The 23323-nt window shown below is 39.5% G+C and overlaps 3 protein-coding genes across 6 annotated transcripts in view; 1 reads left to right on the forward strand and 2 right to left on the reverse strand.

Moving 5' to 3' along the window:
* TRAK2 (trafficking kinesin protein 2) overlaps positions 1-17029 on the forward strand; it is a 64306-nt gene extending 47277 nt beyond the window's left edge. Inside the window, exon 20 of the transcript XR_008204917.1 lies at positions 16860-17029. The gene's annotated coding sequence lies outside the window, so the exon portion shown is untranslated. The remainder of the gene's footprint in view (positions 1-16859) is intronic.
* On the reverse strand, positions 15-9290 carry LOC128077304 (caspase-8-like). 2 transcript variants are annotated; one of them, XM_052676351.1, is made up of 8 exons: positions 8499-9290; positions 6404-6733; positions 6085-6190; positions 4920-5058; positions 3870-3946; positions 3104-3215; positions 1522-2011; positions 15-963 (listed from the first exon to the last, which is right to left on the reverse strand). In XM_052676351.1, the coding sequence occupies exons 2-8, from the start codon at positions 6712-6714 to the stop codon at positions 804-806; spliced, it is 1395 nt and encodes a 464-aa protein (XP_052532311.1). In that variant the 5' UTR covers positions 6715-6733; positions 8499-9290; the 3' UTR covers positions 15-803. The 2 variants fall into 2 exon arrangements, with proteins under 2 accessions (XP_052532311.1, XP_052532310.1); XM_052676350.1 differs by lacking the exon at positions 8499-9290 and adding an exon at positions 7600-8459.
* On the reverse strand, positions 11040-22989 carry LOC128077294 (caspase-10-like). 3 transcript variants are annotated; one of them, XM_052676324.1, is made up of 12 exons: positions 22863-22989; positions 21490-21608; positions 20228-20565; positions 19998-20097; positions 19561-19696; positions 18686-18774; positions 17555-17591; positions 17069-17140; positions 15566-15654; positions 14034-14142; positions 12851-13355; positions 11040-12163 (listed from the first exon to the last, which is right to left on the reverse strand). In XM_052676324.1, exons 3-12 carry the CDS (start codon positions 20539-20541, stop codon positions 12007-12009), a joined length of 1608 nt encoding a protein of 535 aa, XP_052532284.1. In that variant the 5' UTR covers positions 20542-20565; positions 21490-21608; positions 22863-22989; the 3' UTR covers positions 11040-12006. The 3 variants fall into 3 exon arrangements, with proteins under 3 accessions (XP_052532284.1, XP_052532285.1, XP_052532283.1); XM_052676325.1 differs by lacking the exon at positions 21490-21608 and having other exon boundaries at positions 22863-22986; XM_052676323.1 differs by lacking the exons at positions 21490-21608; positions 22863-22989 and adding an exon at positions 20876-21004.
* Positions 22990-23323: the final 334 nt, after the last annotated feature.

Raw genomic sequence — 23323 nt, forward strand, 5'->3', positions numbered from 1 at the left:
ACCACAAACAAGGGTGATGTGACAACAAACAGTGTTTATTACAACAGAGATTAGGAGCCCCTAGAACCTACAGCCAGGAGGCGACAGTATCTCAGAATTGTGTCTCATGGAATGGAACCTTACTTGCAGTGGTCAACAGCCTTTCAAAAGATAATGCTTCCCAAGCATTCTGAGGAAGAGCACAATTGGAACTTATTATTAAAAATTCTAACCAGCAATGCTGCCCAACCATGCAAATCAATACATAAGGCAAACAAACAAACAAACAAAGAAATGCGAAGGAAAAGAACCAGATATATAACAATCATTTTTCTTTTGCCCTTCTGGATGGAGATATTATTTTCTGTGAAAAACTACATAGCTTCCAGAGATACTCAGTCACTCACTTCAGTGTAAATCAGTTATAACCTTACACAGGTTCTCTGGGAAGGGATCTGGTGCTCTGAATCTTCTTGTTCTTTCCTTCAGATTTCAAGGACTTACTCTCCTAACAGACAGAAATTATAATTCCATTAACATATAATACTTAAAAATCATACTGCTTGGAGGTGCTTCCTCACTTAAGACCAGGACTGAACAGATTTCAGTGCTTCTGCACGACAGGAAAGCAACTCTTTACTCCTCCATTGCCTACTGATTTAAGTTTGGGCACACTCATCACACATGGCATTTGAAAAATTTAGGTCAGATGGCTCCTTGCAGGACAGCAAAGAACTACACAGACCCAGACCATTTCTCTTGCAATTTCTCTTAAATTCCCTGTGGAAGTCCATTCCAGAAGCAATTCCTAATCGAGGACATTCTTATTTTTCCTGCTTTTCAATTGACTGGCATTGTGGAATTTGGAAGATAAATTGTTTCCGTAGGGTTGATGTTATCTTTGGCATCTGTTTCCACCCATTTAATATTAGTCTTCCCACTTCCTTGTTCACTTCTGTCAGGATGGTTATGAGATCCTTGCGACTTGAACAAAAATTAAGAAAAGTTACATTAAAATACACAGTATGTGCTGCTAGGGCAGAAACTGATCTATTTTTGCTCCAATAAAGTGAGATCTCAGAAAGTTATTATCTATCCTTCACCTTGCCCACAACTAAAATTGCACATCCCATTTTTTAACCAAAGAATTCCATATGTTTTGGGGAATAAAAGCAACCTCCATGTAGGATCACCTTACAAATTAACACAGCTTTCCACTTCAGTTGTGGTCACAGTAGCACAATAAAATGAAACAGAACCAATCTAAGCATTCACCAAGCTGCCCTTTGAACATCATAAGAAGGTAGAGCCTGGAGGAAAAATTCCATTTTCTAAATTAAGTTTATGAGGGAGGCAATGATGAGAATTATGAGTAAAGAATACTGATTTTCTGCCTGTGTACTAGCCCAACAAATTTGCCTCTCATCAGGTGTCATTTATCAGTCAATAAAATGTTGAGTGTGCACACATAAACACACCTGCCTATATGTAATGTTCCAGCATTACAACCCCAAATCTGTACTGGGTTAAAAATAGACTTACAGTGGGCAAAGTAACTCCATCTTGTCACAGAGGCATTGAATGTAAACACTGCCCGTCTCTATACAACGGTAGCATTCAAAATCTTCCACAGTAGCCATGCCAACCAGAACATCAGCCTGGTCAGGAATAGAAAGCAGAGGGATAGCATCCGTCTCAAGATGACCAGAACAGTCTTCCTTTACTGCAACAGCTGGATGACCTACGTAGCCCTGGCAGGCCTGTATGAAAAACAGCTTGGGCTTGCCAGCAAGAGAAGGACAATTAGATCCACTGAAGCAGGAGAGTAAATCTTTAATATCTACAAGTTCATGATCAACGCCTTTTATTTTGTTCTTCTCACCATGTGAAAGAATGAAGCAAACAAAACAGTCCATGTTGCTGTGATCTTTCTTGCTGTATTCTTTAACTTTTGCAAAGATTTGCTTTGCTTCTAGATCCATGTACTCAACTGTGTCAAACTGAAGCCACTTAAATACTCTCTTCAGAGCTCCTGGGGAAAAAAAAGTCAGAAGGTACTTATTAAACATAAACATCAGGCTATCCGCAGCAGAACAGTTCACCTGTCTCTTAGCCTGCCAAGTCTAATTAGAGAATGGCCTAATTTTCTTTTATTTTTTTAAAGGTAAACAAAAACCAGAAAAACCCTATGCAATCAGGTTGAACACTACTATTTAAAACAAAATGCATGTTTCAGACTGCCCTAAAATTTATCTGTACAATTTAGTGAAATGTACTTTTTTTTTAAAACAAGGCTTTCACTGTTTGCATAGCCATCTCAGATGCTTAACAGAACAACACTTGGCTAGTTAAGGAAGAAACAACTCTTTACAATAACAACTACCATTCTTAAACGAATTTGATCCCTCATTCTGTGAGAATGATTTATGCAGCAAGAAGGAATACAGAGTAACCTGCTAAAGTGCTAGCAAGGACAGAGTGCTCCATAGACTTCCCAGCAAATGTTGACTTGTTCAGGGAGAGATCAAATAGCTGGGAAGAAAGAAGCATGTAAACAGGCAGGGTGGAGTTAAAACATCATTGTTGTGTGCTTTCAAGAAACTGATTTTAGTTTATTAAGTTAAAGAAGTGATTCCTGCAAGAAAACATGCATTAAGGACAATTATAAAACAAGAAAATAACTGCATTTATTTGAGCATTATTGCAAACGGGTGTCCATACTGACTAAATTGGAATGCTTTCTCAGCTTGCAGCATGGCCAAGCTGTAAAGCAAATGAACACTGAAAGATTTAAAGGACCTCAGAAGTGCTACTCTATGATAGGTAAAAATTAAAAGCAATCAGAAAGTGAAAGAGCAGATTAGTAACCTCTCCTTCACTTTTTGTTACATATGACCAGTTAAGATGATGCTTTTTACTGACAACATAAACACCTTCCTTCTTAAAGTCATCAGCCAAACTGCTGGACATGGTGTATTTCAAAATTCTACAGTGATTGTCACTGCAGTTAATTTGGAGGCAAAGGAGCTCAGTGGAAGCAATCATTTTTCACAGTAAAAATTACTCTTTCAGAGGGTAATACAAGAGACTAAACTAGTCATTGGATTAAAAAAAAAGTACACACTTCCATCTTCCACTGTTCCTTCTCTGGTTTCATCTGGATTTTTGAAACGATAGTTGTTCAGAATCACGCAGTAACCATGGGGGTTATTTTCCATCTTATATGATTCCACATGCTGTAGAACAAAGAAACCATGTAAGAAAGCAGTGCCAATCACCCAAAAAAGAAATATGCTATGTATAGATTGGTGCTCCTCCATGTCCAAACACACACACACACAAATGTCTTGAGGGCAAAGCTACAAGAAAAATAGCTTAAGAGTACAAGTCAGCTCCAGGTACAGGTGAGAGGAAGTTGCTTGCTCTTCTGGAAACCCTCCTCCTCTTTCTCTTTGGTTAGGATATGATTTTGGAATGGGAGAGAGTATTCATTAAGTAAATTCTGCACACATGGAGGAAAAGTTCCTGCACTATACCATTCACTGAGAGTCCTGGCTTTCCAGCAAGGTAACAAATGCTTCTGGGCCCTTCCCAGCTGTCCAGGATATTCCTGGACAGGACTTTACTGTCCTAGTCTCTTTAACATTGCTTTTCTTCCCATGACAAATAGGAAAATGACCTTTATTGTCTTGTAAGGTTGCTGACAGCCAGGTCCTTACTAATGGATAAGGCTCAGGTCTTGTTTTGAAAACAGGAACTCTTCCACAGCCAACATAAAAACCAGAAGCCCTCTCTTTTAGCTCTTCCACTCACTTAGCCTTAAAAATTTATTCCCCCTGCTCCCAAGAGTTAGATGAATACTTCAAAGGTAATCTTGAGACATTTCTCACCCCACCCTCCGCTCCTTGTCCTGGTGGACGTGTAGACACACACACTGGAAAGCTCAGATTTTCGTTAGAATCATTTTCTAAGAAGGAGATAAACAGAATATTTTAGGATAAATATTCCACTTTGCATATTTCAACACCAAATAAACAAAAACCAACACAAAGAGATGAAGCTGTGCAAAGTTTGGAACAAATTATACAGTTGTGTTAAGACTGTACAGCCCTAATCAGATATTCTTAGTATAATAGTTATTAAGCAGAAGTGAACTTCTGGGCCTGTGCACGTACAGCAACCTGAGGCAGGAGATGGCAGGCACTGCATTCTCACAACAGCTGTACCTTGATCAATTTCTTTGTTCTTTTATTGGCAGCAAGGTCCAAATAATAGCAGCATGAATGTGATAGTCACCCCAGGAAAGCCATTCACTAGCATCTCCACTATGGGATACATAGGTAAAAGAATAAACCCATTTTTATAATGGTACACCGCAGCCAACTCATTTACTTCTGAAGTTACTGTCCCTTCCCTAGAGGGTTTATGTTGGTAGACACACCAGGCAAGCAGAACACTAGCATAACGGAAGATCTCTTCAAAGCAAGAAAACACTGCTCTAAGTACAGCTGCCAGGAATAAGTGAATAAATCATCACCCAGGATTCTACACAAGGAAATAAATGACAATACTTGTTTTAAATTGAGTTTAATTGTCAGAAAAGCAAGATCTACCAACATGCTCCTTTCCTGCATTATCAAGGGGGAAAAACTATACCAATAATACTAAAAAGCTATTCTCCTGACAAGGGGTTTGTTTATCCTGACCTTCCTTAGCCCAGGACAGAACAGAACATGTTTCAGGGAGAGGTACAAGAAAATATAATGCAACAGTGAAATAGCAGAGAACATTAGAAAGCAAGGGTAACAAAAGCTGTTCTGCTCATCTTAATATACTTTAAGAGGTCTCTCTTATCTCCAGATTCTAATATCCCAAAGATAGAGCTATGAAAGTCACACACACAAAAAAAAGTTATCCTCCTAAACAGCTGGTTAATTTACCTTTTGTTCTTTCTTCATAGTTATCAATTTTGTTCTTTAAGTCAGGTCTAAATGCCTTTAATATACTCTTCAACATTGTTAGGTCATCTTCCTTAATTATCCCATTTCTTTCCATTTCCACTAACACCTTCAACATTGACTGGTAAAAAAAAAAATAGGACAACAAACAAAAAGCATAACCCAAAATCATATAGTGACTCTCAATAACAGCATTATCAGACACTTCTGGAGAAATCAGCATCCTCGGTTCCCGAAGACTGATCAACTTGAAGATCGATTTATTTTTCCCCCAAACTTTATTAAAACAAAGGTCAGGATGCAATGTGAATGAAGAAACAAACCACTAACATAAAGACCATATTGTAGAAATTGCCTATGGCTAGGTTATCCTGCTTTGCTTCAGCAGTGCAAAACACTTAAGCAGATAATAACACAGCATCTTCTTGTGCTTCTGCATTCAGATGAACTGCTGTGAGCCATTCAGCTGCATGACTCTACATTTCCTAACACAGGAAATACCTTCAGCGATGACTTTATTATTTAAAGTGGATTTGTCCACCAAGTTGGAGGTAAATCTGCTCATTTTGCAATAGTTGCTACAACACAAATAGGACTTTTTAGGAAGCTTCTTTGTAATACCAAATACTTTTAAAGCACTATACATTATTTACAAAACAGGTGTGAGACCAGCTCACCAAACCTCCTAATATGATTGTGAGGGAATTAACAGAGTAGTTACCTCAGATTACAATGAAAAAGAAAACGTACCCAGTAACACACAAAAATTTGTGGTGGAACTCACTTGAGAGCTCATTTTATGATGTCTGAAAGATTGCCTTTTTTTTTTTTTTTTAAAGCAAACGTCACTTTTATTAGATACACCATGTGCACAAATGCCTTACAAAAAGTCAAGCAAAGATGAAAGACAGAGCATGACAAATATCGCAAGAAGATGAAAAGGCATGTAGTGCAGACAGAATGAGAACAGGAGAGTAAAAAGCAGTGAGAAAAAAGGGTCCATGCTGTCACAGCACCTGTTGGCTACCATCACAAATCTTTGAAGAACAGAAATTTAATGAGCGCACTAGTCTCTCCCTACTCCTGTCCTAAAATAGGCAGACTCTGAGATAGTTTTCAAGAAACTTCTCAAGATCATTTTGCTTACAGCATTATCCCGGAGCTTGTTCTTTGGTAATTTTTCTTGCAGCAGGAATTTTACACTCTTGACATCTTCTGGAGTTAAGTTCTCAGCAATTCCATATAGCAGTTGTCTGGCATTAAAGGTCAGAGAAAGACTGATTAAGTTATGAGAAGTGTAGCAAAATGTAAAACACAGTCTCCAAATTCACAGCATCAAGTAGTCACGCTGTAATAAATACAATTTTGCCGAACAATTCATAAAATAACACTATAGACAGAAAACAAGAAAGACAACAGAACTGTTGTACGTTTTGCTTGCAAAAGTATACTACTCTTGTGCCTACCTATAGGCTGACACCTTTGCCTTCCCTGGGACCTGGAGCTCCCTCTCCATCTCCTCTCGGCTGGAGCCCAGGTGGGAAGCCAGAAGGTCCATCCGATTGATGCGGTAGAGCAGCTCCTTCAAGAAGAACAGGTCCCCCACCTCAATCATCCCTTTCTCCTTCAGCACTTCAAAGAAAGCTTTAGGCTCCTTAGTATCTTCCTGCTTCCTCACAGGGACATGCTCCAAGCTGAGAAACTTTAGAGCTGCCAGTTCTTCTGTGACCAAAGCCTCAGAAATGTCAAAAAGGAGTTTCCAGAAGTCTGAACTCATTTCACATTAAGATTTTGATCTAAACACAGACAGAATTTGATTTGGTTTGTCAGTAATGGTAGTGCAACCACATGATTATAAAAGGTATCATGCCATACAGAATAGTCTGAGATAAATATATGTAATCAAACACGCTTCAATAGACAGAAGCTGTCCCGCAAACATAGCTTTGATACTTAGCCCTTTTGGTTCTCTGAACTCACTTCCTGTGGCGTATTTCAATAACCGGATGTACTGATATGTAAGACATACTATCCTGGCAAGTCAGTGGTTTTTCTTTTGTCACTCAAAATCTGAAATATAGACTACACAATAAATAAGACTGACAGATTTTGTACTATGACAAAGATAAAGGTTTTACATCCTGACAAAGGTAAGGGCCCATATGAGCATGTTTCTAAGCTATTTAGCTGCTTCAGTATACTGCTTCTGACCTTGGTCAGTGTAAACAAAGCACTTTGTCCTGTTTTGGTTCATCTGGAGAAAGTAAAATTCAGTCCCCGTTTCTCAGTAATATTCAGATCATGTCGACCTCTTCAAAAAGACCAGGAGAATTCTTGTCAAAGCAGTTCTGTTTCACTAATCATCAAATATCATCCTCCTCCTCCATCACTTACCACCTCTATCAGCTTCACCAATATTAAATTTGACTTGCGCATCCAGCCTTTGAGCACAATAGAAAGTCAGAAAACAAGTTTCAAATCTACAACTTACTGCAACTAGAACAGATGTGCCATCTACACGCTGTATTTAAGCCTGTCTGTAAATACAGGAGCACACTAAAACAATATTTAACTGCATCTGTCTTCTACTTCACTAAAACAAAACCGATACAACGGCAAACTATTTCTTCTGTACCATAAATAGCCACTTTAACACACTTACTTGGGAAGGTGGGCTGGAAGACTGCTGAGACAACTCTGAAAAATGAAAGTAATTGTCCTGGAAGTTTCGGGAAAAGTACTGGATGTACTATGGCCTGTGTTGTCATGTGACTTACAAAATGAAAGTTGTATCGAAGCTGTGATAATTTTGCAGCAATTTCCTTCTCCACTTATCACTCTTCTGGAATCAGGAAATTGTTACACTGGCCGTGAGAAAAATTAGTAAACCTACAAAAGTAACCGAAGCTTTTGAGAGTACACACTGAATAGCATAGCAAGGACTTGCTAGCATATGGTACTGCTCATTAAATGGTGATTAAATATGAATCCTAATTAAAAGATAGCAGTAAAGACGTGCATTAATTACATCTTCCCATTTAAAAATATCTCAGTTCCATCATCCTGTTGTGTCACCAGATCTTCCACATCCTACCTCCATTCTTTGAAGTCCCACTTGAACTCACCTAGCCTACTTTTAACAAGCATATTTATGGAAGATTATTTCCTAAAATGAAATATCAGCACTATATTCAGTAGCAGTACTTGGTGCATACAGGAAACTGAAAGGCTAAACATCTCCTTGAAATTATTTCATATTTCCCCATTTGCAAAAGAATTTAAACAGTATGTAAGTTTTGGCATTTACATCTTTTTCCATGCATAGAACTCTGCCTTTTGTGATGAAGTTCCAAGAATGATCTGTTGGTCACTGGTACACTTCATGCATTGAGAAACATATGAACAACAATCAGTACAGCTACCAACCCCTCCATCTACATCTGAAACTCAGTTCAATATCATGAAAAGAGACAGGAGAACAGAAATTCAGATTTCACAATGGAAGCTACCTTTCATTGATTTCAACATACCTGCCTTTAAGAACTCAAAATTATAACATACCCTTCAATAGAACGAGGCCCACAAACTTCTTCCAAAGGTCATACTCTTGTAAGAACTCAGAAAATTTGTCTAATGTTCAATTGCATGAGTCTTCCTTTTATCCAAAGGTTAGAAATTACACCAAGGAACAGAACAAGCACTCTCTGATCTTCAGGTCCAAAACAGCTCTGTCTCACGTCTTCCTATGCCTCACTGTCTCTCTTCCTTCATCAGTCACTCTGTGTCTTAAATGAATCAAGATTCCAGTTGCAGATTTAAAGAGGCAAAATACCGTGATTAGTAAAGCATGAAAAATATTTGCAGACAAGTCCAATCCTAAGATAGCTCTTTCCAGACAGAGATCTCTCCCATCATGCAGTTGTTCCAGGGAACACCCCTTCTGGTACTGTTCTTCCTGTTTTTATGATTTCACTTCTTATTTCTCTTTCATCTTTCTCCAAAATATCCCTGCTCTTTTATTAACCTGTAGTCACTCCAATTTCCCTCAGCTTTTCTGCAGCTCTATTTGGTCCCTCTGGCTTCACCAAGAACAATCTCGATGATCCAATTAATTCCGTGTACAGCAGACCACAAAAAATTCAGCTCTCCCAGAAAGGCTGGTCTCAAGGAAGCAAAAAATGCTGACGGAAATTGGTGACTGGCCTCTACTGGCAAAAGCCAGGATAAACCACTCCTACACAAAAAACTGCCAGTGTGGAAGGACTTGTCAATTATACAAATCTCACTTTAAAGATCTTCTGAGTAAATTATATGCAATTATAAATAAATTGTAACAAATCTTCCACACGCCCAATCTAAATCTCCCCCTTTTTAGCTTGAAACTGTTTCCCCTTGTCCTACTGCAACAAACCTGCTAGACTCTCCCCTTCCTTCTTATAGCCCTCTTCAGATGCCAAAAGGCTGCTGTAAGGTCTTCCCGGAGCCTTCTCTTCTGGACAGCCCCAGCTCTCAGTCTGTCCTTACAGGAGAAGTGCTCCATCCCTTGGATCATTTCTGTGGGCCTCCCCTCGATGTACTCTAATAGGCCTGCATCTCATCTCTCTTGTACTGAAGACTCCACACCTGGATGCAGTATTCCAGGTGAGATCTCACCAGTACAGACCAAAGAAGCAGGATCACCTCCCTCAACCAGCTGACCACATTTCTTTTGATACAACCCAGGATACAGTCGGCTTTCTAGGCTGCAAGGGCACACTGCTGTCTCATGTCCAGCTTACCAACCATCAGTACCCCACACCCTTTTTGACAGGGCTACGTCCTATCCTTTCATCTCCCAGCTTGCATTGATAGTAGGGTTTGTCCACTAATGCAGTTACACCATGAATGTCATTAAGGTCTCTTCTGCAGCATCTGATGCACAGACTCAGATGAGAACAACCCAAATCGTCTATTACAAGTTCTCACATCACTCGTGTACCTTCAGAAGTTTCCTTTTTCTAGCTTTCCCATCCACCTTCACAGGTCAACAGAACATTCTACAAACACTCTTCAACCGTTCACGCAGGTGCTTATCCAATCAGCCATGAGACATTCTTTCTTCTTCTAGGTGTCCTTGGTTCTCATGCTGTTTATCTTGCTCCACAGCTGCTGCTCTGAACAGTTTTTCTTGTATTCCCAAACTCTTCCAACCCGAATCACTCTTACGATTCTAAGATTCTTGTTAGTGCTTGTACTGATAAAATTCAATTGTTATCTGAACATATGAAAGAGGAGTGCACCAAATCTGAACACTAATTTTGAGCCAGATACTTGGTGATTCTATTATAGTGAATATATATATGGTGATATATATATATGCACTATACATATATATACTGATTCTAATATAAAATATATATATTCTGTATAGAATATTATATATTCTACTAGCAAAGAAAATACTTTCTACCTGTGGCATAAACGAAACCCCAAGAGTAGGACCTACACTAATTCAGAAGCCTTAGAATGCAGTCATGAATTGACTTAGAATATAGTTCAATTCATAACGACGAAAAGTAAAAGATGTTTTGGCAGATTGACTGCATTTTAATGTTTTGAGTGATACAAAAATCATGTATACTGCAAGCAAAAATTGGTTCCAAGAGCATCACTCCATGCTCTCTCACATTTACACCCCAAGTCTTGAGCTATTTTACAGCTAGTAATTATAGATAATAATCACTGTTTTGTTGAAATAAACTAAGCTTCACTTTCAGTTTAAGTCCTGAAGTAGTAAAAATCCCATCAATTGATGAGACCCAACAAGGATATAACACAAAGGAATGGCAGAAATCTGTGCCAGAGTAGGTTCAAACGGAATATTAGGAAAAATTTCTTTACCATGAGGATGGTCAAGTACTGGAAGGGGCTTCCTAGAGATGCCCCATGCCTGTCAGTGTCTAAGAGGCATTTGGATAATGCTAAATGCCCTCAATTACACGCGTTATCTTTTGATTTGCCTTGAAGTAGTCAGGCAGTTGGACAAGTTGATCTTCAAAGGCCTCTTTCATCTGAATTATTCCATTCCATGCTATTCTACAGGTAGGCAAGCAGAAGCAATGATAAGCTTTAGCCCTGTACAAAATTTTTATTACTACTTTCTTCCCCCACTCCCATGTTCTTAAAAAGAAGTATAAATTAAACTCAGCAACAAACAGGAAGGACACAGATACACATAGTAAACACCTCTAACAAAATAACATCACCTTATTTTGGTTAACTCTAAAACATACTCTGCTAGAAGCTTAATAAAGAGCCTTCTGTCCCATATGAATGCATTTTGTATCTTAAAATAAGAAATCAGAAAATTTAATGTTTCCAGTTAATCAGACTGATCAATGTATGCAGATACAATGCTGAATATTATCATTTCGTAGTGCTCAGCTGTTCCACGCTAACTTGCCTGTGGAAATGAGGGTTAACAAGGTTTCACAGAGGGAATACTGTAGCATTTTGTCTATACTGAGTCTTGGAAACATCCTGTATGCGAGTTGATGTTAGCTATTAGAGGGTATCAGTGTGTACAGCAAAAAAAAAAAAAAAAAAAAAAATGAAGTGATTTTCAGTAGTTATAAGTGATCTAAGTTAGGAATGAAAGAAAAAATTCTCCTCCACCTTCTACTCGAACTTTCTCTTCCTCATTCCTACCTTTGCCTTTCTCCATGAACACAGCTTATGGTTTTAGAAGTAGGTTTAAGCATTATTAGTATGCAAAATAAAATTTTATGAGTCTAAACCAGACTGTTAACATCCTTATTTAGATAAAAATGCTTAACATCATAGAAACTTGCTTCTCCCATCCTTGAAAATTCTGAATATACAGATGATGTAAATAGCTGGCACAGTGATTGTGTTAACTGCATCTCTTCCAACTCAGCTTCAAAGTTTCTCTGGAAGAAAAAAAAAAAAAAAGAGAGGCCTTGCCTTGACACCAACAGTTCCTGAGGAGTCAGTAACTACCTTAAAAAATGTTGTGAATTGCATTTAGAGAGACATACTGACAAAAGGATGTATTAAAAAAGTCTCAATGTCACTGTGAAGGAGGAGGGTCTCTAGGTATTGGGAATATAAGTTTTCTTCTTAAGGTATATGCTGGCTGCGGCATTTGCTTCCTTGTCCCACAACGGTCAACACGCTTGCTAACATCTTCATTAACTTCCGTAAGGATGGACAAAATATCTTCACCCCTGCAGCCAAAAAGAAAACAAAAATAAAAAGTGACTTATTAATGAGCAGATGGTACAGTTTGTCCATGTAACGCCTCTCAGATAATCTAGAAGCTACAGTATAAACACTTAAAGCCAAAAAAAGGTAAAACAAAGCACACCCTTTTTTCCAAATTCCCCTTCTTTTGATATTCACTTGAGTCATACTAGAAATACAAAACTTTTTCTCTCTTTGACTTCTCGTGCTTGATCTATTGGCTGGCAACCCTGCCTATGGCAGGGGATTGGAACTTCATGATTTTGAGGTCCCTTTCAATCCAAGCCATTCTATAATTCTATGACTAACATTCAGTAATGAAAGAGAAGGGAACAAAATATTTTCATCTAAATCCACTAAAGAAACGGATAGCTTCATCTAATATAACAGAGATTGGAAGTTCAGAGGTTTTTAGGTGTTTGTTTTTTTTTTTTTTTTTTTTTTTGAGGGGTAGTTCCCCAATAAACTTCACAGTGACCTGATTGACACTAAGCTACTACTGGTGTTAATGTAAATTTATCAAAGATGAATTATCAAACCAGTAGTTTCACTGATTTTGCCTATTTCAGAGCATGGATTAATGTTACTACTTGAGTTTGCCTTCAGAGAAAAATAAAAGAAGGGGAAATTCCTCCCATTTTTTCATAAAAGCTACCTAAATAATTATTTACCTCGGTACCAACGACTGTAGCTTGCTGCACAAGGCCTGAATATACCAAGTACCCTCTTGAACATGTCGGAAAGAAGCATATCCATCAATTGTGGCCATGCCTAGAAGGAAATCAGCCTCTTCAGGAATACTTTCAGAAGGAGAAATGCTCTGTTGTACAGAAGAGAAGTCAGGAACTCGTGCATCAGTTTCAACATAGACAGGACGCTGTATCTCTTTACCCTGGCATGCTTGGATAAAGAATAGTTTGGGTTTTTCAGTCAACTGTGGACATTGTTTGGCAGTGAAGTAGGTCATGATAGTGCGGATTGATACAAGCTTCCCATCTCTCCCATAGACTGCTCCTGACTCTCCATGAGACAGAATGCAACAAACAAAACAGTCCCTATCCTTGTGGTCTTCTGAACGCTGCCATGCTTGCATCAGTTCTTTAATCTGATCAGATGTCTGATTTTTGTAAGTCCTCACATCCAGACCAAGCCATTTGAATACTTTCTCCAGTTCCCCTGTAATTAAAGATAAGAAAGAAAAATTGAGGCAGTAGAAAACCATTTTACGGTCATTGTGCAAGCTAATTTTAAGTGTAAAAGACATTATATGCTGATCCTTCTGTAAATTCATCCATATACTATTATCAAATAAAAATTAATGGAATAAAGGTAGCATCAGCTCAAACACAGTAACTGATTCCTTCTAGACAAGTTTCAGAAAATACAATGACATTGTACAGTGTACAATCACAAACTGAGTTCAAAATTACATATGGAAATTAAGGTGATCTCTTTTGAAACCTTCTTAGAACGTTGTTTTCCAACTGCAGTTTTGACTATTACAGAGTTCTATCAAAAAGAGACAAACAGAATAGAGAGTACACATGGAACTGTTTGCTTAAGGAGTTACGCATTATATAAAATGACAGTCTATATCTATAATAAAGAATTAAAACTAACTAAAAAGGAATTCTCAAGATGTTTAAAGAACAATCTAACTTTATGAAAAACTCAGTGGTTACTCAGTCGTTAGTCCTTCCTGCAAGGATACATAAGTGACGTAATATCTCAAAAATTTTACTGTTTAAAAATATTTACTGGAACACATACAAAAAATATAGACAATACAGGAAAATCAAAGGAAATAGAGGAAATAGAGATCAACCCTTCCAAAATCTTACTTCAAGAACTTACAGGCATCTTTATAAGAACCCTTTCTCTCTTGAAGAATCCCATCAAATTTAACATTATTAATAACAAGACAAATTCCTCTCTGTGGCCCATCCATTTTGTAAGTTGACACCTGTAAAAAGCATAAGAAAAACAGCTTACAGCTTCAGAGAACTTATTCAGCACGGATGTGTGATCTCTAGAAATCATATTTCCTTAACATGTTTAAAAACTGGCAACCAGAACACCAGAGGTGCCCAAGACTCCAGGATATTTCCAACAAAGTGGAACTCATAATGCCTCCTTGTGTGAAGTGGCATGGATGAAGTCTCAAGCACACTATCACCAAACCATCAAAGTGCAGAAGAAGGGTTTAACAACTGAGTTGGTGATCTGTATGCAATCTGAATTGGCGTTAGGGTTAGCAGTATTTCACTGTCAGGAAAAGATTATAACTTTAAGTGTCAGAGGGCTTACCCTCAATCTTGACAATGTCAGACACCTCATTTCATTCTGTGAGGACTGTTGAGTGCCTACTGGTGGTTTTGGAAAGGGATGCAATGAGAACAGAGATCTCACACAGGAACAAACCTGCCACACTAGCAGTTTCACTGAGACTTAAAAATTACCACCCTCTTAAGAAAAAATGCTTTAAAAATTGAGAAGTCACCAAAACTTCAAATATTATCCCTAATTTTAACCTCAGGTAAAAATTAGAGTTCCACCATTCCTGTTCCTCTCTGCTAGCTGGAAAGAACAATAAAAAACACCCGATTTTGTGCATTATAGTTGAAGGAAATCAAGACATCACCCCAAAACCTCTTTCAAGAGTAGCAGACAGTGTTTGCTTGAGCATTCTGAACATCAGTTGATAGCACAGAACTTCGAGAAATTAAAAAGGCATAAACAAATGCAGCAACATGCTCTCTCAATATCCGTGCTTATCACAAGGAAAAAGACATGGGGGGAATTAATGGTTACACTGCTGTGCAAGCTTAAAGAACACATACAAGACTTGTAAAAAGGTACCTCACAGAAGGCACGTTTTCCCCTGAACCAAGACGCCTGGTGCATTACACGCCCATGATTACTGAACACACTTGCCTTTCCTTCTCTTACCCTTCTTCCATAGTGGGTAGAGTGTGAAGGCAATATTATTAATTTCATGGCACCCTGAAGCTTTTTCTAAGCCACATCCAGAGAGGGAGAGAACTGTGAAGGTATGTTTGCCTCTGCTTCTACCTGCACATTCTGCTGCCATCTCCAAAATTTGCAACTCAAGATTATGCCAGATGATTTGCCTCTATCAGGGAGATAACAATGTGTGTATAGCACCAAAGGCAATATGCCTGTTTTGCCTCACTATGTCTTTCAATATGGTGAAGTTCCTGACCTCCAAGGTTAGAATACCCTCCAAAATATTCTGGATTATCAGACTGCTCAACCACCTTCACGAGACACAGAAAAATCTCACATGCTGTTGCATGCCAGTGCAGGGATAGAGACCTTACATACCTACATATTCACAAATAATCATTTAAGAGATTATCTCAAACCTTGGATTCATTTTCTACACCACTGAATCCTCCAGACAGCTGCAGGTTTGTTTCAGAGAAGACTTGTGTAAGATTAGGCACTCTGTTATCTAGGAAAAAACAGCATAAATATTTGTGAGGATTAATCTAGTATTGGTGTATGTAGCAAAAAGGAGTTTAGCTACAGTACAGCCCTTCTTATATTTAAAATGGCTATACATTGAAAGGAATAATTCTTTCCATGTGAGATAGCTACTATCACTTACATGGCACAACATGCCTGAACATGTCTCCAGTTATTTTAAGTATTTTCATGCCTAAGGCAAGGCTTCTGCTTGCGCTGGTTTTAGGGAACAAAGACATTTGTGGTACAATGATAGAGTCTACCTGCAACAGCCAAATTAATTTTTCAACTGGAAATATTTAGAAATAAACTGCACTGTAAGAAGAATCTGTGACTTACTAGTGAAGCTTCCATTACATAATACTTTCAGTTCCTGAGTGATTCACAATAGCTCTGAGACAAAACTTTCAAACAGTATTCAAAGAAGTTCAAAGTGGAAAACCACAGGTTATACTGCGATACTTTTTAACAGGCCAATATGTAGTGGAGTCTCAAAGATAGCTGTATACATACCAGCCACTGTTATTTGCACATAATCCTTTAGAGATCTGATCCAAATTGTAATTTATTGCCATATAGTCAATGAATATACAGATGTTATAATTAAGAAATATACAAGAGAGTTTGGCTAAGCAGGTTATTACACCAAAAAAGAATAGATGAAGGGCTTACCCTCGTCCTGGGCTCGCTGGAAAACTCCAAAAGGAGGGACCTCCAGAAGGAGATCCTTCCCCACTGGTAGTCAGCTCTTATATGGGGTCTAGAAGAGATGGAGCCAAGCTCCACCCCTTCCGGCAGCACAGGTGAATTGCCTTCACCTGTGCTCCCAGGACTGACTCAGCACTCATCTCAGGTGATCAATCAGAGGTTCAGGCTGTGATTCAGCAGTTCCCATACAACTGTTAATTTATTTATGTTTCCTTCTGAACCTGAAACTCTCCCCTCCTTCTCATGTCTATCTCAGGCTACTCAATGCATTCAAAACATCCATTTCCACTATATAACACCTGGTGACTTCCTCGACTGGTAATCTTTCTAACTTCACTTTTCCAGGAAGCCGTAGAAGATGTGCAAACATTAACTGTACACGTTATGCTCTCTCTAGTGTATAAAGGTGCCAGGAACTAAACCAATTTTTGCCTGTTTGCTTATTTCTGTTCTCAGACCTTTTATTTTCTGCCATTTTAACAGCTGTTCAGCAAATGTCTGAGAAGAACTGGCATTCCAGAACTGGACTGGAGAGACAAAGTCAGCGCATCTTCTCATTTCCTCTATAAGGATCCCAGAGGTATGGCAGAAAGGGCTACAAGAATTGGTGTGGTCCTTTTAAATAACACATTAAATTTCAGGCAGCACAGAATAAAAATTGCTTAACAATTAAACACTAAGAGAATACAATCCTTGCCTGCCAGGTACAGAGCTCACATTTCCAGCAGATTCCCATGGGCTCCCAGGTTCTTCAACATAATGATCTATATAGCAAAAGAAGTCTGAGCTAAAGTCTCACACACGGTTTTATAAACAGTCACAGAGATCTATTCCTTCCAGGCATATTTAAATGGAGCACTTGTTTTTTCTTCTCAAGAAGAACAAACTATCTTTTTACTACTAATCTTTATTCCACTTCCAAAAGAAAAACAAACTATGCTAGTTAGTTTCTAGTGAATGACTAACAAAATGCATGGGATTTGCCAATTTTCTCCCATTTACATAAGAGCGGAAATCCTTCAAATCTTTTTGAGTAGAAAGCAAAAGTCCCTTACAGGTAGGACAGCAAGGTAAGTGTGTTGCATTAAACCAAATGCTAGAAATTTACTACAGTAAATAATCATATGCAATATTAAACATAAAAGTAACAAACTGAGTGTATTTTTGGAAAGTCTTACCACGGATATTGGAACTGACAAATTTGATTGAGGTCTCCTATTTTTTGAGTGGAGGAAGGAACATGTTAAAATTATAAAATTATACACACACCTCATAGTGGTTTTAGCAAAACAGGCTTAATAAACACCAAAGCTTTCTAAGTAGCAGATAACAAGGTAACGAAAATACCAAATTCCTAAGAGCAGGAAGCATAATGAAACTACAAAAGACTTTTTCACTTACTGCAAATGTCACGGAACTGCAAACAAACATTTTTTCATACAAGTAAAAGAAACAGCAATTTTTTTCTTTTCAGTTTCAAATTATCTTTCAGTATAGGGGTGGGCAATCACTAAAAACAAAGAAAGTAGTCTGACACTGCCCCCTATGAATTCTCTTGGATAGTATAATTTCTTTTTTCTATCTATGTTTTTGTACTCTGACATTAATTTTCTTACCATGCCAAATGTCATGCATGAAAGCAGAGCAAAGCTCAAAGCTGCAGTAATGCAAGCCCTTTTGATACTGAATAGCACATTTTCCTCAGCTCTTGTCTACCACGACTGCACTTCTTGGGAAGTATCATCAAAAAGACCATTGCTTCCCTCATTCAGAACTGGAATAAAACTCCCTCCCCTAAAAAAGAAATCTGTCATAAGCCATGCAGGTTAGGTTTCTTAATCTGCTTCATCATTCAGCTGCAGAAATGACTTAACTGAGCAAGGACTGCTACGCTGGAGAAATGGGAACACTCCTTCAGAAGCAGCCTTTTGAACCGGTTGTCAGTACACGGTGTTAATCCTTGGAGATAGATAGTTTTGTGATGATCAGACAAAACTTTAGAAGTCTGCAATTCATGTCTCATTCTCTAGAAGGCCCTCTTATACCTCTCTCTCACATTTCTCCTCCTAGTGTTATCTTTTCCTCCAATTGCACACGACCAACAGTAGTTTTTCAGTTGAAACTATTTGATGCTACATAGAGCTGTATTTCTTATATGCAGAACAAACATGCATGTCACCTTATTAAATCAAGTGGAAAGAATCAGTGAAACAGAGAGCCAACCAAGTATGGTTTCAAAGTGAAGGCAAAGAAAAAACAAACCCCAAAAACTAAAACCCTTGACCCAGACAGCATGTGTTCCAGTGTACCTGAGGGGAACTGGAAACTCTGATGCCTACAGCGTAAGATGGTGAAGATTCCTTGACTGGAAGAGCATTCTCCTGCTCAGACAGAGACACTAAGAAAAGGAAAAACAGAAAATAAGTGAGAGACATCGTGTGCGTTTTAGTTAAATCCCTATGAACCTGCACATTAGGGCAAATGCAGATCTATACTTAATGAAAGGTGCATTAAAATAAAAAACAATTTTGAAACACACAAAGGAAGCACATGGGACTGGACCCCTTGGAGGTACTGAATGCCCTCACACCTGTTTAAAACATAGCTTTGGACTTCCCAGAATTTGCTTCCCATTGTTAAAATAAGTAGTTGGAAGTAGAACCTTCTCTCCAGCATGCTTATAGTCACTCCATAGGACATTAAGAGTAGCAGTGTCACAAACTGCAGTACAACACCCCTGAGAACACCAATCACACATTCTAAAATTAAAGTTACCATGTATCAGACAAACACACATTGCCGTTCCAGCTTACTAGCAAGCAACTGCTTTGTAGATGTATACGTTTATGAATCACAGAGCGTCTTTTATAGGATAGTCATCATCAACTCAGTGCTACCCACATAGAAACTGAGGACTGTGGCATAACTATAAATGGATTTTTAGTTTCTCAGGCAGTTCGTATGTGCTGGACTGCTCTGCGTAGCCTCAAGTATTGAAACACATTCCTACTGGGGAATAATGATGTAATACAAGTTTGGGACAGTTATGCTGAACTTGCGTGTGAAGATACTGAACAAACCCAGTCTAGTAAAGCACACATAGATCTTTCAAGTTCAGTTGCCCAGACCCTCATAGAGCTTCCTGCATTTTAGCAAGTGTATTCTCTAACTCTGAATTTCTCACCATTTGCCATTCTGTAGCAGTTCACTGTTTCCAGGAGATCAGGTGAAACATTTCTAAAGACTTCCTCCAGTGTCTGCACATTGTTTTCAGTTAAAAGACCCTGTTTTTCCAATAAAATCAGCAACTCCAAAGCAGACTGATAAAGAAGACAATAAAATATATTTATTGTTCTTTAGAACTTAAAACCATTTGTTTCAGCCCTGTCTGTCTCAAATAATCCCACGATCACCTGCTTTGCCTCCTATCAATAAAATCCAAACAGTCAATTTTACATCACAGGGAGAGGGAGCTTCCTCCTTGCTCACCCTATGAACATTGACCAGCTTAGTCACACAGCATCTTTTCTGCCAAAGACTTCTCACACTTCTCCCATTTCACTCCCACTCCGATCTTCTTCCCTCCCCGCCATAGGCATATTTGCCACTCTCCCCACATACAATAGTTCTGTGTCGCTTTGGAAGATGGTTTCTCAGGAAGAATACAATTTCCTGCAACATCTCATTGGTAATGTTCTCTGACAATTCATACAGCATCTGCCTGTAAGAGAGACTCAGTGAGACAAAGGTAGAACAGAGAGTGGAGAAAGCTAAAAGCAATACAAGAAATTAAAGGAAAGGGAAACAGAAAGTTATAGATGGCAGATAGCAGAATCTCGTTTCATACTTACCTGTACACAGACACTTTTCCCTTCTCACGCAGACATGCTTGCACTTTCTCCTTGGTATAGCCCAGGAGACTGAGCAGGGAGTGGTATTTAATTCTGTATAACAGTTCAGCTAGCAGGAAAGTATCTTTCTCATTCAGATAATCTTCATCCATAAGAAGCTGAAAAATGTCCATTGCTGACTGCACGCTTTCCAGTTTTCTGAAGGGGATCAAGTCAGTACAGAGAAATTTTAATGCTGCTACATCCTCAGCCCCCAGTTTTTCATCAATGAGCAGGAGCAGCTGACGAAACTGCAAGCTGTCAACATCCTCCATGTTGTTGGCACTGATGATCTCTGCCTAAAAGTCAAATTAAATGTTGGTAACAGTCAAATCTCCAGCAATCCTCATAACTATAAATAATAATAAGATATAATCCAAGGAGGTTTGAAAGACTTGAATTCTGTGCAAAAGAGAAGTTTCCTTTTAAACCAATCCGAAACATACTTTCTTCTCCAAGTGCAAAACAACAAAGGATAAATTTGGCAGTGTACAATCAACAAATATACAATTAGCAGAGTGGCATGATAAGGCTGGTATTGTATAGATCATATAACTAGAAGGATTATCATGGTGGAAAGAGACAATCTAAAACAAAAGAAAGGCTCACACATATCTTACGCTTGCAGAAAAACTCCAAAGGGAGCAACCTCCAGAAAGAGACCCTTCCCCAGTGGGGGTCAGCCCTTAAATGGGGTCTAGGAGAGGTGGAGCCAGGCTGCATCCCTTTCTGTCACACTGCTGAATTGCCTTCACCTGTGCGCCCAGGGCTGGCTCAGCGCTTGCCTCAGCTGATCAATCAGAGGCTCAGACTGTGATTCAACAGTTCCCATACAGGCAGGTGTTCTATACAACCCTGTCTAACTTTGATATCAGCCCTGTGCTGATCAGAAATCTGTGCTTGATGACCTCAAGAGATCCCTTCCAACCTAAATTCTTTTATTTCTTTGTATCATCTTTAACGTTCAGAGCTTCACTTCTTCACACTGTTGGTGGGTGGGAAGAGTCCCTTTGTAACTCTCAGTGGGGAGAATGTAGCAAAATCATTTATTCCTTTATCTTCTACTAAACTCTTTTGCATTTAGTGCAGGAAAGCCTCTGTGCAAGCAAATTAATCCTACTGAAGTTTCCAATAGAGAGCAATTATCCTTTTATGCACTAGCTTCTTCAGTGTAGCTTATGCAGTTATTATTTGCCTGTGCAATGCTTTATAGGGACGCTTACTTAAGAAAGAGCTTTAGTGCCTTCCTTCAGGCACTTCCTTCAGACAGGCAGGTAGGTATGTTCTTAGTCTTTTGTTCAGGGCAGTTGGGATGAGCAAAGCTTTCTACATAAGAGAGCACCTAGGAGAAAAAAAAAAAAAAAAAAAAAAAAAAGCCAGGGAAGCAGAGCAAACAAAGAAGCATTATCTACATTTCAAGTAAGAGAGCTGACAAGTTCCAGGAGTCCTGCACTCTCTTCTGTCCCTTTGTCATGAGTGAAAAACCACATGAAAACACACTAGCCCTCAGATCACTTTTTCCTGTATTCAAAATGTAATAGCTCGTTAACTATTGTTTACAATCTCTCCTCAATTTGAACTCCATGTTGTGAAACTTTCTTCATTTAAGAAACCAGTTACTATCAAAAAGGTCTGGAATCAATTCAAATCAGTTTAGCCAAGCTACTTCTAAACCTTGTTCTTGCTTTAATCAAGTAAATTTAGCAGAATAACTTAGGTTAAATTGATTCCTGCCTATGCCAGTAAGCCCATATAAACCAGGTTCAAACTGAATAGTGACTATCTGTAATTTGGAGCCGATTATTTGAATTAAATCTGATAATAAATCATAGCTTTAGGAGAAGAGGGTCGTGCATAGCCTAAGCATACATAATTGTTTCATCAGCAAATCGAACTGAAGCAAGACCCAGAACAGATTCCTTCATCTACCCTTAAAACAGTTTTCAAGTCGTGCTGCTGCCGCTCCTGGAATGCCCTTCACTCCAAACACTTTCTGCTTGAGTTCAGAATATCCTCACAGCCACCAAACCTGTGCTGAATTTACCAGTTGTCCTGAAGTCTTTTTCCGCCCACAGTAAGGCCCAGCCCTCCCTCCTAGCAACGCTGGGAGAGGAGACACCACCACTTCGTTGCTTGAAATCCCCCGCTCGGTTTACAGCTATGGTATTTCTGGAGCCCTCTAGCACTTACGCATTTTATAAGCGACACTCGATGGCCAGGACCTCCTCACCCCCCAGGTCTGCCACGGCTCACGGCTAGGCCAGCAGGGCACTAACAAGCACAAACCGACGCACGCAGAAAGGTGGTGGAACTGCCGCTCCAATCTACGTTTTGCATAATATCCATAGGGAAGGAAAATCACATAAAATAAGCGATGAAGATTATCAAATTACTTTTTCCTCTAACGTTTCACAGAACGGAACAATGCCTAACAACGATTTTAAAAGAAGGCAAAACCACGAACGCAGAAGAACGGCAAAGCTCAGCCCGCGGCCCCGCAAACAACGGAATCAACTGGCCGCCGGGGGCAGCGGCGCAACGTGGGAAGGAGGCGCGTTCTTTTGTTCCCCTTCGGTCCCAGACCCTCCTTTCTTACCTTCGAAAGAAATCCGCGCCCGCCTCCGCTCCCGCCGGCCGCTGTGCGCGTGGTGCGCCGCGCTGCCTGCTCTGCGCCCCGCCACCAGGCGCGGCCCCACGTGCTGAGTCACAGCGCCGGCGCCACCCTGCAGGAGGGGCGGAATTCCCAGGAACGGGACTGCAAAGCGGGACAAAGCCGACAGATGGAAGCCCCTAGGGACGCGCCTCCCAGCGCGACGAGCTGCTAATGGGCGGCTCTGCTCCGCGGGGTTCGGCCGAGCGCCGGGCCGCCCTTTCTCCTCCCCGCAGGGTGCGGAGTCACGCGGGCAGCGCCCTCCGCCCGGTGCCGCGCCACAGTCGGCCTCGGGACTTTTGGAACTCCCCGCCCTTGCCCCAGCCCAGGAATTTCGCTAAATAATCTGGAAAAAAAATATGGGGACTCTTGCAAGGCGGAGCGTAAGAAGCGAGAGGTAACTCTTC

The sequence above is a fragment of the Tympanuchus pallidicinctus genome, unplaced genomic scaffold, assembly GCF_026119805.1.
Source record: "Tympanuchus pallidicinctus isolate F22 unplaced genomic scaffold, pur_lepc_1.0 scaffold15, whole genome shotgun sequence".
Taxonomy (NCBI): Eukaryota; Metazoa; Chordata; class Aves; order Galliformes; family Phasianidae; genus Tympanuchus; species Tympanuchus pallidicinctus.